Source organism: Mastomys coucha, unplaced genomic scaffold, assembly GCF_008632895.1.
Source record: "Mastomys coucha isolate ucsf_1 unplaced genomic scaffold, UCSF_Mcou_1 pScaffold12, whole genome shotgun sequence".
NCBI lineage: Eukaryota > Metazoa > Chordata > Mammalia > Rodentia > Muridae > Mastomys > Mastomys coucha.
In genome coordinates this window covers 35,010,718-35,025,347 of record NW_022196894.1, presented here as the reverse complement: position 1 = coordinate 35,025,347, position 14,630 = coordinate 35,010,718, and the positions used below count along the sequence as shown (strand labels likewise).

At 35.4% G+C, this 14,630-nt stretch overlaps 1 protein-coding gene across 8 annotated transcripts in view; it reads left to right on the top strand.

Annotated features, from left to right (window-relative positions):
* The window catches only part of Stxbp5l (syntaxin binding protein 5 like), a 268,083-nt gene that overhangs the window by 237,916 nt on the left and 15,537 nt on the right, over positions 1-14,630 (top strand). For 5 of the 8 annotated variants that reach the window (XM_031363833.1, XM_031363831.1, XM_031363832.1 and 2 more), the window contains 2 exons: positions 6,390-6,560; positions 8,741-8,980. In XM_031363833.1, coding sequence (XP_031219693.1) covers positions 6,390-6,560; positions 8,741-8,980 — 411 coding nt within the window. The remainder of the gene's footprint in view (positions 1-6,389; positions 6,561-8,740; positions 8,981-14,630) is intronic. The other 3 variants (XM_031363837.1, XM_031363835.1, XM_031363834.1) reach the window with 1 other exon arrangement.

Below are 14,630 nucleotides of genomic sequence, written 5' to 3'. Positions count from 1 at the left end.
CTGTAGATATATGCTATATCTGTTTGGTTCATAACATCTGTTGGTTTCATTGTTTCTCTGCTTATTTTCTGTTTTGATGACTGTTCATTAGTGAAAGTTGGGTGAAGAAGTTTCCTGCTACTATTTTGTGGGGTTCAATCTGTGATTTAAGCTTTAATAAATTTACATTCTTTTCCAAATATGAATGCCCTTGTATTTGGGGCATAAATGTTCAAAATTGAGATATCATCTTGGTAGATTTTTTTTTTCTTTGATGAGTATAAAGTCTCCTTCCCTATCTCTTTTGGTTACTTTTGGTTGAAGGTCTATTTCATTAGAAGTTAGAATGGCTACTCAACTTGTTTCTTGGGTTTGTTTACTAGAAAAACCTTTTCCAGCCCTTTATTCTGTGGTAGTGTCTATTTTTGTTGCTGAGGTGAGTTTCTTATATGCGACAGAATGGTAGATCCTATTTACATACCTAGTCTATTAGCCTATCTCTTTTTATTTGTGAATTTAGACCATTGATGTTGAGGTATATGACCAATGAGTATTAGTTCTTGTTATTTTGATGGTAGAAATGGTACTGTGTGTGTATGAATCTGTTTTGTGTTTGTTGTGACATGATTAATTTCTTGTGTTTTCTTGAGTGTAATTACCTCTGTGTGTTGGAGTTTCCCTTCTAGTTAATCCTCCATAGGGCTATATTAGTAGAAAGATATTGTTTAAATTTGGTTTTGTCATAGAATATGTTGGTTTCTCCATCTATGGTGATTGAGAATGTTGCTGAGTATAATAGTCTGAGCTGGCATCTGTTATCTCTTAGTGTCTATAAGGCATCTGTCCAGGATCTTCTGGAATTTAGAGTCTCTGCTGAGAATTCAACTGTAATTATGATAGGTCTGCCTTTATATGTTACTTGGTCCTTATTCCCATGCAGTTTTAATAGTCTTCCTTTGTTCTGTACATTTAGTGTTTTGTTTATTATGTGGTGGGAGGATTTTCTTTTCTCATCCAACCTGTTTGATGTTTTCTGTAAGCTTCTTGTACATTTATAGCCATCTCTTTCTTTAGGTTAGCGAAGTTTTCTTCTATGATTTTGTTGAGAATATTTTCTGGACCTTGGAGCTGGGATGCTTTACCTTCTTCTATCCTATTATTCTTAAGTTAGATCTTTTCATGGTATCCAAGATTTCTTCTATGGTATTTTCTATACCTGAGATTCTCTCTTCCATCTCCTACATTTTGTTGGTGATGCTTGCACCTGTAGTTCCTGTTCTCTTTCCTAGGTTTCCCATCTCCAGTGTTGCCTCCATTTGTGTTTTTTTATTGATTCTATTTCCATTTTTAAGTTTTGAACCATTTTATTCATTTTCTTCACCTATTTGATTGTTTTCCTGTATTTCTTAAGGGAATTATTTATAATTCTCTTTAAGGGTCTGTATCATTTTCATGAGATAGGATTTAAGGTCACAGTCTTGCTCTTCAAGTGTCTTAGGATATCCCGAGCTTGCTGTAGTAGGAGAGCTGGATTCTGATGCTGCAATATTGTATTGCCTTCTGTTGATTATGTTTTGTACTAACCTTTCACTAGCTGGTTCTCTGGTGTTGATTGGCCTGGGACTCCTGGGAAACAGGTGGATCTGTGTGTCCTGGGTTAGAGAAGGTCTCCCTGGAGGCTGGCAGAACTTTGGGATGGGAGGTGGTTTAGTACATAGGTAGAGGTACAGGCTGGAGTAAAGATGAAGCTCCGATAAGGCAGGATAGAACTCAGGCTGCTGAGCTTTGTGGGGTCCCAGCAGGCAGGGGGATAAGGGAAGGAGTCTCACTTGTGTCCCATGTTAGAGTGGGCTTCCAGGGAAGCAGGTGGAACTGTAGGATGGGGGTCAATATACCTATCAGAGAATGTGCATGGAGGCATGGACCAGAAGGAATATCTTCATGGCAGTGTTAACCCTATTACCTTGTTCTACTTCCAGTGAAAGGAATCTTCTAATATATAATACTGCCCAAGGTTAAAATGGTGATGTGATCCCTTAGCTATTTGTCCTGACTCTAAATGAGTCAATGCAGAGTGTGATGGTCATAAAAACCTGTAAAGTCATTGGGGTCCACCAAGACCTTGCCCTACCTGACAGTGATGTAGGCTGAATATGAGTCTCTCCTAATGGAACATAGGTGTCTACCTAATGTCAAGGTAGTAATAGAGTTACATTTGTAAGTATTTACCTAGCGATGGCTGAGTTCTCCAAGTTTAAGAATGGTGAGTTTAGCTCCATAGACTACTAAGTCTGATGCTAAACTAAATTGCACCTGAGTTTAATATCTACATTGGCCTGCAGTTTCAGTCAAAAAGGTGGCTGTGTCCTGGACTCATTCTAAGGCTGGAAATAATAGAGCAAAATCCAAGTGTGTCCCATCAGTATTGACCTGATTTTTCCATGGTTGTCTAGAAGCTTGGTTCATGAGCTTTAGTCTACCTACAAGTCTCTCATTCTTACCAGAAACTGAATTTCATAATGAAAAGCATGGCACTGGGCTCCAAACAAAGCCCTGTGCTAGCTGTCATCCTTATGGATGGAGACTTGCTTTCCATTTTGAGTTGGAAGTTGGAGGAAAAGTGGTAAAGGAAAATAGCCGCCTTTTCTAATACTCTGTTAGGTGCTCAGTCTACAAGTTTTGTCTGGTGATATGGTTGTCAGTTTGCTCTGTATTGGGTTTCTGCATTGCAAATCTGGGGTTATGATTAAAATTAAGGTCTGTGCTTCGTTTTGTCTCCTACCCTAAAGGAGATATCCTCTTTCTCTAGGCTGTAGAGCTTAAAGTTGGGAGGCAGGGAGGGGAATGCAAAAATTGGTCATTTTTCTCTTTCATTCTCTTTTACCTTGATGTTTCAATTATACTATGGGGTTTGGAGATTTTTGTTTTTGTTTTGATTTTTTTTTATTTTTGTTTTGCTGTTGTTGTTTTGCTTTTTCAGAAATTCCCTTAAAATTTGCAATATACCTTTACAAGTACTTCAACTTTTCTTTTAGCTAAAACCATACTGCTTTGTAGTTGCTGCATCACAGAGTAGCTATCCCTTATATCATTGTCATTCACTTCACTTACCTATATGCTGTTCTCAACACTTTAGACAGTTAATGTGCATATGTAACTCTTTTAAAATAAAAGTAAGATATATTTTTTAAAAAAATGTCACTGTGTCCTGGGAAATGCCTGAAGCATCTTTAAAGAACACTGAATATCTTGAAAGAATAGCATGTAATAATGTCAAAAACCTAGTGAAGCAAAACCTAGAAAGAAGAGAAAATCTTAATCAATAGAAACTGACATTGAAATTACAGGCAGGCTAGAGCTAGTGAACTATTGGTTAAATATGCAGAGGTCAAAAAGAAACATAAAATTTAAAAAATTAGAGATAAGAAATATTGTCTTTGAGATGCTAAATGTACTAAATGGACTTAATAAAAATAATTAACACTGCATAAGAAAAACATTCATACACTCAAAAATATGTACTGTTTAGAACAAAACTCTATGCTACCCAATATATAACTGTAAGAATTCTAGAAAGTGAGAAAAAAAACAGGAGGACAGAAATAATGCTTGAATAAATAATGCTGAATAGTTGACTAATTTGATAAACAATAAAAATCCTCAGTTCTAAAAACATAATGAACCTCAAGAAATATAAAGACAAATGTATGAAATACATCATAATTGAAAATTTCAAAAAGCCAATTAGCCAGAGATGGGAAATGACATTTTAACATATCAAGTAGCCAAAACAGGATTGAAGCAGATTTTCCACAGAAAATGAAAGCTAGAAGAGAGTAGAAAAGTATGTCTAAACAACTGAAAAGAAAAAAAATCATCCTGAAATTGTATATTCAATAGAAAAATTGTTTAAAATGAAGATTAAGTAAACGCTTTCCTGGCTATATAAAAGCTAAAGCCATACATGGTGGCACATATCTGTTGCACTCCCAACATTTGGAAAGGAGAACCAAAACTATGACAGTCTTGAGAGCAGCCTGAACTCTGTAGTGATACCCTATGTCAAAAAGTGGCATACTTACACACATGCACGTGTGCGCATGCATACACACACAAACCTAAAAAGAACCCAACTCCCAAAAATCCAAATCTCAGGAAAGAAAGTAAAATAACACCAGGAGAAATCTCAATATACCCAGAAAATACAGAAGACTGAAAATACTAAATATCTGATAAGTTAAAGATAAACTTAATTTTTAAATCTCTTGGAGACAATTGATAACTGGGAAAATCTAAACTATTCATCAAAGAATAAATAAACAAATGTAAATGAATAAGCAAAAATGGCATATCTGGGCAATGGAATATTCCTTAGAAAATAAATGAAATTGAGAATAAATGACTGCCTGACAGACAAATTCAAAAATAGAGAATTTTAGACTAATTATGATGAGAGAAAGAAGCCAAGCAAAACCAAATATAAATTGATTCTAGACTAGCCTATATAGTAAAATAATATGACAGTGAATGATTTTGTCAATAGCTAGATTTCTTTCTCTTTGAATTTAGCACTGTCTTATTATTAAAAATTTTCAGGTTGATTGTCTGAGCTACGATTAACCTTTTTCCTTTTTTATATCAATTCCTATCTATCTTGAACATCTATCATGGTATCTATATTTTGGTCAATACACACACACATACCCACACACACACACACACACACACATCTGTGTGTGTGTATGTTGAAGGGCATGGTGTATAAACCATAGGCTCTAAAGCAAGGTACTATATCCTTGGAGAGAGCAGTTTTTTTCTCACTGCTGTACTCAGGATGAGGGCATTGTTGCAAATTATTCTTTAAGTTGTTGCTATTTTCTAATTCTCATTAAGCTGTTAGTGTCAGCTGTTGTTCTCACTTAAGGAAGACTAGAACTCTTGAGTTTCTCTTCCCAGTGTCTAACTCTTCATAGGATAACTTCTCCTTTTCAGTTGGGATTTCTGACATCCTATTCAATACAAAAGTTGCTTGTTCCAAAATAACTAATTTCAATGTACTTCATCAGCTTATCAAACACTACTAGATATGCTTTCAAAAGTATCATTCTTTCCCAAATATTTTAGCTAACTCTGTAATCCACTTTAGGCATGTATATCAATTGAGAAAATCAGTTTAGAATATTGCCTGAGGAGAAAATGTCTTTTTTTCAGTTCTTCACTTTCCAAGTGTATATCACAGTAATAATAAATTACATTAAAGGGTTATTTGAAAATCGAATGAGGTTATATATAGATGCATATACATAGATTACCTGCCATTTAAATGTTAATAAACATTAACTCTCATTTTAAAAATGAATAGGAAAAATCTAGTTTAATTCACATTAAAATGGAGAGAAATAATTCCTGCCCTTGAGTAGGAATCCAGGAAATACAAAATTTTAGGTTCTGAAACTGTTCAATACAGAAAGCCTATTATGGATTGTCCGTTCCACATATTCAACATTGCCAGTAGACATTTCCACCTAGCTTGTCCTCCAGGATGACCAAGGCAGAATGGCCCACAATGCATTCTCTATGTTGCAGAACTATGAGTGATACTTCAAATACAATTTATTTACTTTAAGCAAAGAAAATATGTTTTTGTGAATGAAACCCATACTGAATAAGTTTCCTACCATTAAGGTCTACTTCTAGCCTGAAGTTTTTAAAGTAATACCCAAACATTCACCAACATTAGATGAACAATTTATACATGAATAATTTTTGTACTCTGAAACAAGAGTGATAATAACAAACTTTATGCAGTGTCTATTGCATTCCTCTGTGTAGGACATATACTCCATAAATTACAGAAACTGCATGAAATATGTAATAATATTCTAGGTTTACAGAGGAAACCAAAGTGTAAAGATTTAGTAGGCAGAACTAATTAGTGTCAGAACCAAAGTTACATATAAGGAGCATGGCTCCAAGCTGGCATCTTTAAGTACCATTCTCAGGTGCACAGTATGATGCTGTCATTCCATATCTTAAATTCCAAATAAAGAAAGTCCTTCCAAAACTTACATGAATTGGATCTGTTCAAATAATGCAACTAAAGCACAATATTAAAACGCATTTCATATTGCCATTCAACAATATGTTAAATACATAGTAGGGAAATATATGACATTTCAAGAAATGTTAATTGGACAATTATGAAAATATGTCCTATACATAATAAGTATCTTGATTTTTTTTATACTCTGAAACTGTAACTAAAACTTAAATAACAAAGACGTAGTCATATCCAAATGAACTGGAAGAAGGGGAATCCCTGTTCCTCCATTTCTTAACCTATGCCTTTGGATTTCCTCATCTGAAGACTTAATTATGATATTGATTCTGCCTTCTTCCTCTTGGTACAGACCATGTAAATGGACACTGCACAAGTCCAACCTCTCAGAGTTGCAGTTCTGGAAAACGCCTTTCCAGTGCTGATGTTTCAAAAGTAAATCGCTGGGGTCCTGGAAGACCACCATTTAGAAAGGCACAGTCAGCCGCTTGCATGGAGATTTCTTTACCAGTTACAACGGAAGGTAGGATAAACATATCAATTTCTGTGAGTACAGTTTAAAATTTGATAAAAATTTGGTTTATCGTGGTAACAGGTGCTGGGAGACAAAGAAATGGAAGTTACATTTAAAAGATGATTTAAAACAACAACAACAACAACATGACATTGAAAAACTAAGATCCTGCTTGGCCGTGGCCATAACTCCAATTCTGTTCCTCACTCACTCCCTTCCTTATCTCTAAAAACAAAATGATTCCACTATAGGTAGGCTATGCAAGGAGATCATCTGTAACTGCAACCTTAATTTCCTATACTGTCAAAGGAATGTAACCACGTTTAAAAGAACACGTTATTAAATTCTAAAATTTAGAATCGTAGCCGGGTCTGGTGGCACAGACCTGTAATCCCAGCTGCTGGGGAGGCTGAGGCAGGAGGATTGCAACTTCAAGACCTGCCTGGGTTAGGAAGGGAGCTCAAGGCCAGTCTGGATCATTTAATAAGACCCTGTCTCAAAACATAAAGTTCAAAAGGGTCTGGGGATGTAACTCAGACTGAGCAGCTACCCAGTCTGCATAAGTCCAGGATATATCCCCAGTACCACAAAAATAAATGAATAATAAATAAAAACTAAATAAAGTTTATAATGTTTGTAAAACTTTTAAGGAAGTATTGTTTCCTTATTTACAGAATAAGTATGAGGATGAGTCCAATATAAGAGGAAAAATTTTAAAAATTTTTAGAGAAGAAAAAAAAACAGAATCTTGTAGTTTTGCTTTTATTCTTTGGTAATAAATATTTTAGGAGCAGAGTTGGGAGAAAAAAATGGAAAGATTTGGCTACCATAACTCTATACTATTTCAAAAAATAATCAATTGTTATTCTTCAAAAATATTTATAAGTTCATTACTCAGATTTTGTTTAATATTATGTCATACTGAATCTGCTCCTGGAGATATGGGAAATCACATATTATCTTTCTAACAGGTGTTTGTGAATATCGATGTTGAGTGGTGGTAAATGTTAGAATAAAAATACCATATGAGGGTTAAGAACGAGCACAATCATTGAAATGGGTGCTGCAAAAATGAGCTATAGATATTTCTGCCTCTAATTTATGCTAGAAAACAGTGTAACTATAATTCTGTCTTTAAGTTTGTAAAGTATATAGATGATAACCCAACTTCTGTCTCATCTCTAAATTTTATGATGAGTTTTTTTTATATATATATAACTCTGGTTTGGAATAGAAATAGAAAATTAGGAATATTGAATTCTGTTTCTTCTAAATATATTTTTGAAGAATTTGTATTTCTTCTGGTAATTATCAAGACACAGATTTCAGATCTATCAAGAGGAAAAGGTGAGTGAGTAAAGATGGTAGAAAGAAAACTAGGTGCTTGTACACTAAAGCAATTAGACAACAGTGTCACTGTATTGCTGTTGAACAGATGGGAGAATTTGTGCTTGTTGGAGGGTACACATGGGCAGGTGTTGATAGAGCAAGAGTATCCAAAACCATAGTGTTGGTCCTTTTCTAAGTGAGCTGAAGCCTTCTCAGAAAAGCCACCGTTAATGGGGGCCACAGTCTTTATTTTGTCCGTGGCAAAGTTGGAACTGGATTTGGATTGTAGGCAGGCAATTTGAAACAAGTTCAAATAAATCACACTTATATTTTTTTACTCAAGGTAAAAGTTCAATTTTTATAGTTTTAATTGCTTAAGATATACAATATGTTTATCACAGAAAATTTATGATTCAGATTGGTCCTTTCATGTTGGTAACCATGATATTGTTGGTAAGTATGAATTGCCAAGGAATCATTAATAATGGCTTCTATGATCAAAATATGGGAAGGAAAAACAATTAAGTGATATACAAAAATTTTGTATCTTGACTATTTAGATTTAAGGGTTTTTTTCCATATTAAAAAATTTTAAGTGATCTTTCAGAAAACGTACAAAAGATAAATGGTGTGCTAGAACTCAGGAGACAGAAGGTTTGGTTTTAATTCTGCCTGAGTTTATGATAGCACATATAGACTTGAGATGCTCCATTCAAATTGAGCCAGTAATCTGGATAAGATGTCCTTCATGTTAATAAACAAAGAATAATTTTTTCTCATAATTATGGTTTACAGGTATAAAAATTGACTGGTTTTATAGATTTACTAATGCTTGATTTTTGCTTTTTAAATGCTCATAGAAACCCGAGAGAATTCCTATAATCGCTCCAGGAGCTCTAGCATCTCCAGTATTGACAAAGATTCTAAAGAAGCGATCACAGCTTTATACTTCATGGAATCCTTTGCACGGAAAAATGACTCTACCATTTCCCCTTGTTTGTTTGTTGGAACTAGTCTGGGAATGGTAGTACTCATCTCCCTAAATCTACCATCATCAGATGAACAAAGGTTTACAGAGCCAGTGGTGGTATTGCCAAGTGGTAAGAGTTCTTGTTCATTCGTTCCCCTGTAGCTACTTACTCAACTTTAGATATTAAGTATTATTAATATGCATTGATTTCAGACAATGGCGAAGAGTATACACCTCCTATGAAATATGAACTACTGAAAAGTTTCAGAACTCAAGTACCCTTTCTACACTCACCATACTGTCATTTACCAGTCCTTCTGGGTAAGAGTACAGTGGTTTCAATGATGGGAAACCAGAAAGACCATGCTAAAAACTACCTTTGAAAATAAGCTCCCTTAAGCAGAGTCTGAAGGAAGGACAAGCCAGCCTAAATATAGCTATCTCCTGAGAGGCTCTGACAGTACCTGACTAATACAGATGTAGAAGCTCACAGCCATCCATTGAACTGAGTACATGGTCCCCAATGAAGGAGTTAGTGAAAGGACCTATGGAACTGAAGGGTTTGCAGCCCCTTAGGACAAACAGCAATATGAACTAACTAGCACCCTCAGAGCTCCCAGGGTCTCAACCACCAACCAAGGACTGCACAGGGTGGGTCTGATTGTTCTGGCAGCATGTGTATAGTAGAGGATTGCAAATTTGATCATCAATAGGAGGAGAGGACCTGGGCCCTGTGAAGGTTCTGTGCCCCAGTGTAGGGGAATGCCAGGGCCAATAAGTGAGAGAGGGTGGGGTGGCAGGCATGGGGAGGGGGGAGGCAACAGGGGTTTGTTCTGTTGTTTTTGTTTGTTTGTTTTTTGGAGGGGAAACTGTGAAATAAGAAATTTACATGTAAATAAAGAAAATATCTAATAAAAAAAAGAAAAAAAAAGAAAAGAAGCTCCCTTAAAGTGCTGAGATAAATGTTTAATGCACAAAAATGTCCAATTCATTTGTAACAAATTGAAGCATTTTCCAAAGTTCTATGCCAGGCCAGAAAGTGAGTATTTTTACATCCTTCTTGAAGAAATCAGAATAATTAAAGTAGAAGCTATCTGACATAAGGTGGATATCTAAAGTTTCCATTTCCTTTTCATGGTAGAAATTCAAGAACTCAATGTAGCTGTACATTCTATTCTGCCTGGATTATCTTCTTGTTTTTGATTTCACTTGACATCCCTTTGAATATATTTAATAGATTCTAATCATTATTCCTCCTTTTCTTCTACATATAATAATTGTTTTAGGTATTTTAAGCTAGAAACAAATTTCATCAATATATAGGATAAGAGATTTTATTTTATTTATTTATTTATTTATTTATTTATTTATTTATTTATTTATTTTGAGACAGGGTTTCTCTGTGTAGCCTTGGCTGTCCTGGAACTCACTCTGTAGACCAGGCTGGCCTCGAACTCAAAAATCCACCTGCCTCTGCCTCCCAAGTGCTGGGATTAAAGGCATGTACCACCACTGCCCGGCTAAGAGATTTTATTTTTAAACAGTACATATAGCACCAGAGGTTAGAGACAGTTGTGGTTTTGTATTAACTTGTTTTACATGTAAAAATAGATGATAGAAATGCTTGACTCTGCTAAGAACAAACACTATATTTTAAACTGATACCACATAGTGAAAAATAATTTTTACTGCATTACTAATTTTAAGGAAATATGTATTTTTTATTCTGCTTATATTATAGCCAGATCAGTGAGTTCAAAATAAAGTATTAAGTATCAATTTAAAAACAATTCCCTGGACTAATATTCTGCCTCTCAATTTAGAGATTTCTGCCATTCTTAAACAATAAAGTAATGACAAAGTAAAAATAAACATAGACATGATGTTTGCCATTTGGTTTGCAAGGTTTTCCTTATCTAGTGCATATGATCCAATCATAAATCTGTCTTCTGTTCTATGCCACAGTGTAGGGGAATGCCAGGGCCAGTAAGCAGAGGGCTGGGGTGGTGAGCAGGGGGAGGGGAAAGGGAACAGGGGTTTGTTTTAGTTTTTTATTTTATTTTATTTTTTATTTTTCTTTTCTTTCTTTCTTTCTTTTTCTTTTTTTTTTGGAAGGGAACCTGGGAAAGGAGATATTGTAAATAAAGAAAATGTCTAATTAAAAAAAAAGAAAGAAAGGAAAAAAGAAAAAAGAAAGAAAAAGAATTCTGTCGTCTTTAATTTTTCAAGTTGGTATCCTACTGTTTTGGAATTTTAACTATCCATAATATGCTAACATCAATTGATCAGTTATGTTAAATATAGATTATTAATATAAGATGTGACTCGTAGGAGAAATGACACAAGAGATATATATGGGTACTATATAGGATTGGCTTGATGGTACTGAAGGGTTTGCAGCCCCGTAGGACGAACAACAATATGAACTAACTAGTACCCTCAGAGCTCCCAGAGACTAAAACATCAGCCAAAGAGCACACATGGTAGGATTCATGGTTCCCACAGCATATGTATAACAGAGGATGGTCTAATCGGTCATCAACTGGAGGAGAGGCCCTTGGTCCTGTGAAAGTTTATGCCCCAGTGTAGGGGAATGCCAGGGCCAGGAAGTGGGAGAGTGTGAGTTGGTGAGCAGGGTGATGGAGGAGGAAATAGGGTTAGTTTTTTGTTTTTGTTTTTGATATTTTTTGGAGGGGTAACCAGGAGAGGAGATATCATTTGAAATGTAAATAAAGAAAATATGTAATTAAAAAAAAGAAGAAAAAGAAAATACAGATCTCAAAACACTTAAAAAATAAAATAAAATTCATTAATTAAAAAGTAGAAACCTATGGTGCTAGGTTCATGTTTGTTTTATAATTAGCAGTTGAAAGAAAAGAAGAAGAATAACCAGAAGCCAAATTTATAGCATTAAAAAGAGAGAGTAGAATTCCATACCAAAACAACAGGTGACAAAAACGTCTCAAGTGGGAGCAGAGTCTCTGTTTTTCATCTTCACACTCACTGATTGACTGGGATTGTTGTTCTGGTCCCCATCTCTTTGCCATATCCATTCTCCACTGACCCCACTCAATTTATGGAAGGCCCCATGGAATAGTCCCTGGTGTTATTAACTATAATATAGTATTGCACTGCACATCTCTAGAATTTACCTTATATAATTAAAATGTTATATGAGTTTATTAGCAATTCCTCATCACCCTTCCTCACCTTCATGGATACTATCAATTTATTCTGAGTGTCTATGAGTTTACCTGCTTTAAATGCTTCATGTTAGGAAATGCATATATTTGTCCTTTGTGACTGGATTACCTCACAAAAAGCAATACCCACAGCGTTCCTTCCCATCTGAATGTCAGAGAGCTACCTTCTTCTGTGGTAAAGCATTGTTATTCTATATACCACATTTTTACCCATTCATCAGCTGGAGATTTAGGTCATGAATAGTGCTGCAGAGAAGCATGTCTAACCTCACTGTCCTGGGATACAAACCCAGAGCTGAACTGCTTGATTATGTCAGCCCCGTTTTTAATTTTTTGGAGCATCTCCACATCCTTTTCCATGTCTGTTTACTACTTTAACTGGTAGTGGGACTTGAGAGAATGGACCCTACAAATGAGGTAGTCTAAAGTCTCATGCAGTAGCCAACTTTATTCACAGCATCAGACAATTTATACCCTTAGGGCTAAGGAAGGCCGCCTGACTTCAAGCTGTATATAATCACAAGCACAAGCTGTATGTGGTGAAAACATGTTTTTCTGTAGAAGCATATAAACAAAGAACAATAGCCAGTTGTCATGAGTAATCTAAAGTAAACTCACCGGGAGTGGGGGTGGGGGGAGCACAAAAGCACATCCCGAGAGCAATTCCATGTCTTGACTAAACAGGTCATGAGACTCTTGTTTTCTTAGCGTTTTCTCACAAGCACTCAAAATTCTCCTCACAGAACTCCATTCTTGGACCATGTTCTGATGCATGTCCACCTCACTATGATCTGCATGTGTGGTTATACAAACAATGTGTGTTTTAGTTTCTCCACATCATGCCATCTCTAGCTTTTGATGTTTTAAAAATAGCCTAACAGATGTGAGGTTGTACCTCATGGTGGTTGTTATGACCCTGGTGTTCCAACACACTGGATAACCTAAAGGAAACGAATACAACACTGGAATCATACCGTGTACTTGAACAATCCCAGAACTAGTAAGAAGGTTGAATCAGTAACTGAAAAAGATACCACTGAGAATAAAATCCCCCCTTCCTTTTTTAAGGAATGTTTTCACATAGATTATCTTGTTTGCCCTAGCAACAAACTCTTACCACTAATATGGACATTTGAAGTGTGTTTAATCACTGAATTGGAGAATTGGAAAATACCTAGAGACTCTCTTTCATACTGTCTCTCTTGTTTGTATCAGAATCATTTAAATGTATTGTTGCGATAAGATTCCCACCCCTCTGACTCGGTAGGTCTAAAGTAGTCTGAGGGTTTGCACTTTTGGCAAGTCCCTGTGTGATGCTAGTCTAAGAAATGGGCAATTTCTTGTCCCTATTATGTCTTGATATATTGTAATTTCCTTATTAATAAGTAATAAAATGAAGCCCAGAGAAGACAAACAACACGCTTCAAGCAAGCTAGAGAGAGAATTAGATTTGAGGCTGAGTTTCTTGAAACCCAATTCGCCTCACTTTGTAATTGATCACATTGGGTTTGTTACTTAGTTCTAACATCTTATTGTGCCTAATTGCTGAGTAGAAACTACCAGTTGTACCTGACTTCCCAGTCCTGATCCAGTTAACTGACTTGCCTAAATCCTGTCTAAAAAGTCCACAAAGATTTAGGAATCTGCCCTAAGGAAATTAATTAGCAAAGATTAGTAAACCTATCATAAAATTATGTTAATTAGATTGCATGGATTCAAGGACCAAAGAAAAGGACCAGAAACTTTGTTTTGGTTTCTTTGGGTTTTTTTTGTTTTTGTTTTGTTTTGTTTTGTTTTTTCGAGACAGGGTTTCTCTGTGTAGCACTGGCTGTCCTGGAAAGAAACTTTGAAAGTACTTTTTAAAAGACATAGGGGTGACATTTCAAGATTAAGGTACAGGCAATGATTCTCCAAGTAGTACCCCCAAATAATCAATAATAATGGGAAAAATGGACAAATTGGATTGCATCAAATTTAAAGGGTTTTGCACTGCAAAAATAAAGAATGGAAGAAAGAGAATAGAGAATGGGAGAAAAATCTTTGTTAACTGTTCATCCAACAAGGAATTAATAGCCAAAATATATAAAGAACTAAAAGGAAAATACCAAAAGCAAATAACCCAATAGCTATATGGATAAACAAGTGGAACACTTTTCTCTTTTGCTATGTTATTAGCATATGCTAGTTATACAAAGTAAGATATAACTACATATAGGTAGTTATCTGCCATGGGCATTCAATCTTGAAAAATATAGGTGAGTAACCTTTTTCTGAATTAAGGTACTTAAACATGCCTCAGGGTTGATGGTAAGTTATTGTAAAAGGGCAAAACCTTTAAATTATTTTATTTGAGCCCCAAAATAATCAAGTTTTGAGTTCTACAAAACCTGATAATAACCCTAGTTATTTTTTAAGTTCTTATTTTTCATACAACTAAAATTGTCATCATGTTAGGCTTGGGGGAACATGCCTTTAATCCCAGCACTCAGAAGCAGAGGCAGGTAGATCTTGAGTTCAAGGCCAGCCTGATCTACAGAGTGAGTTCCAGGATAGCCAGGACTATACAAGAAAACCCTT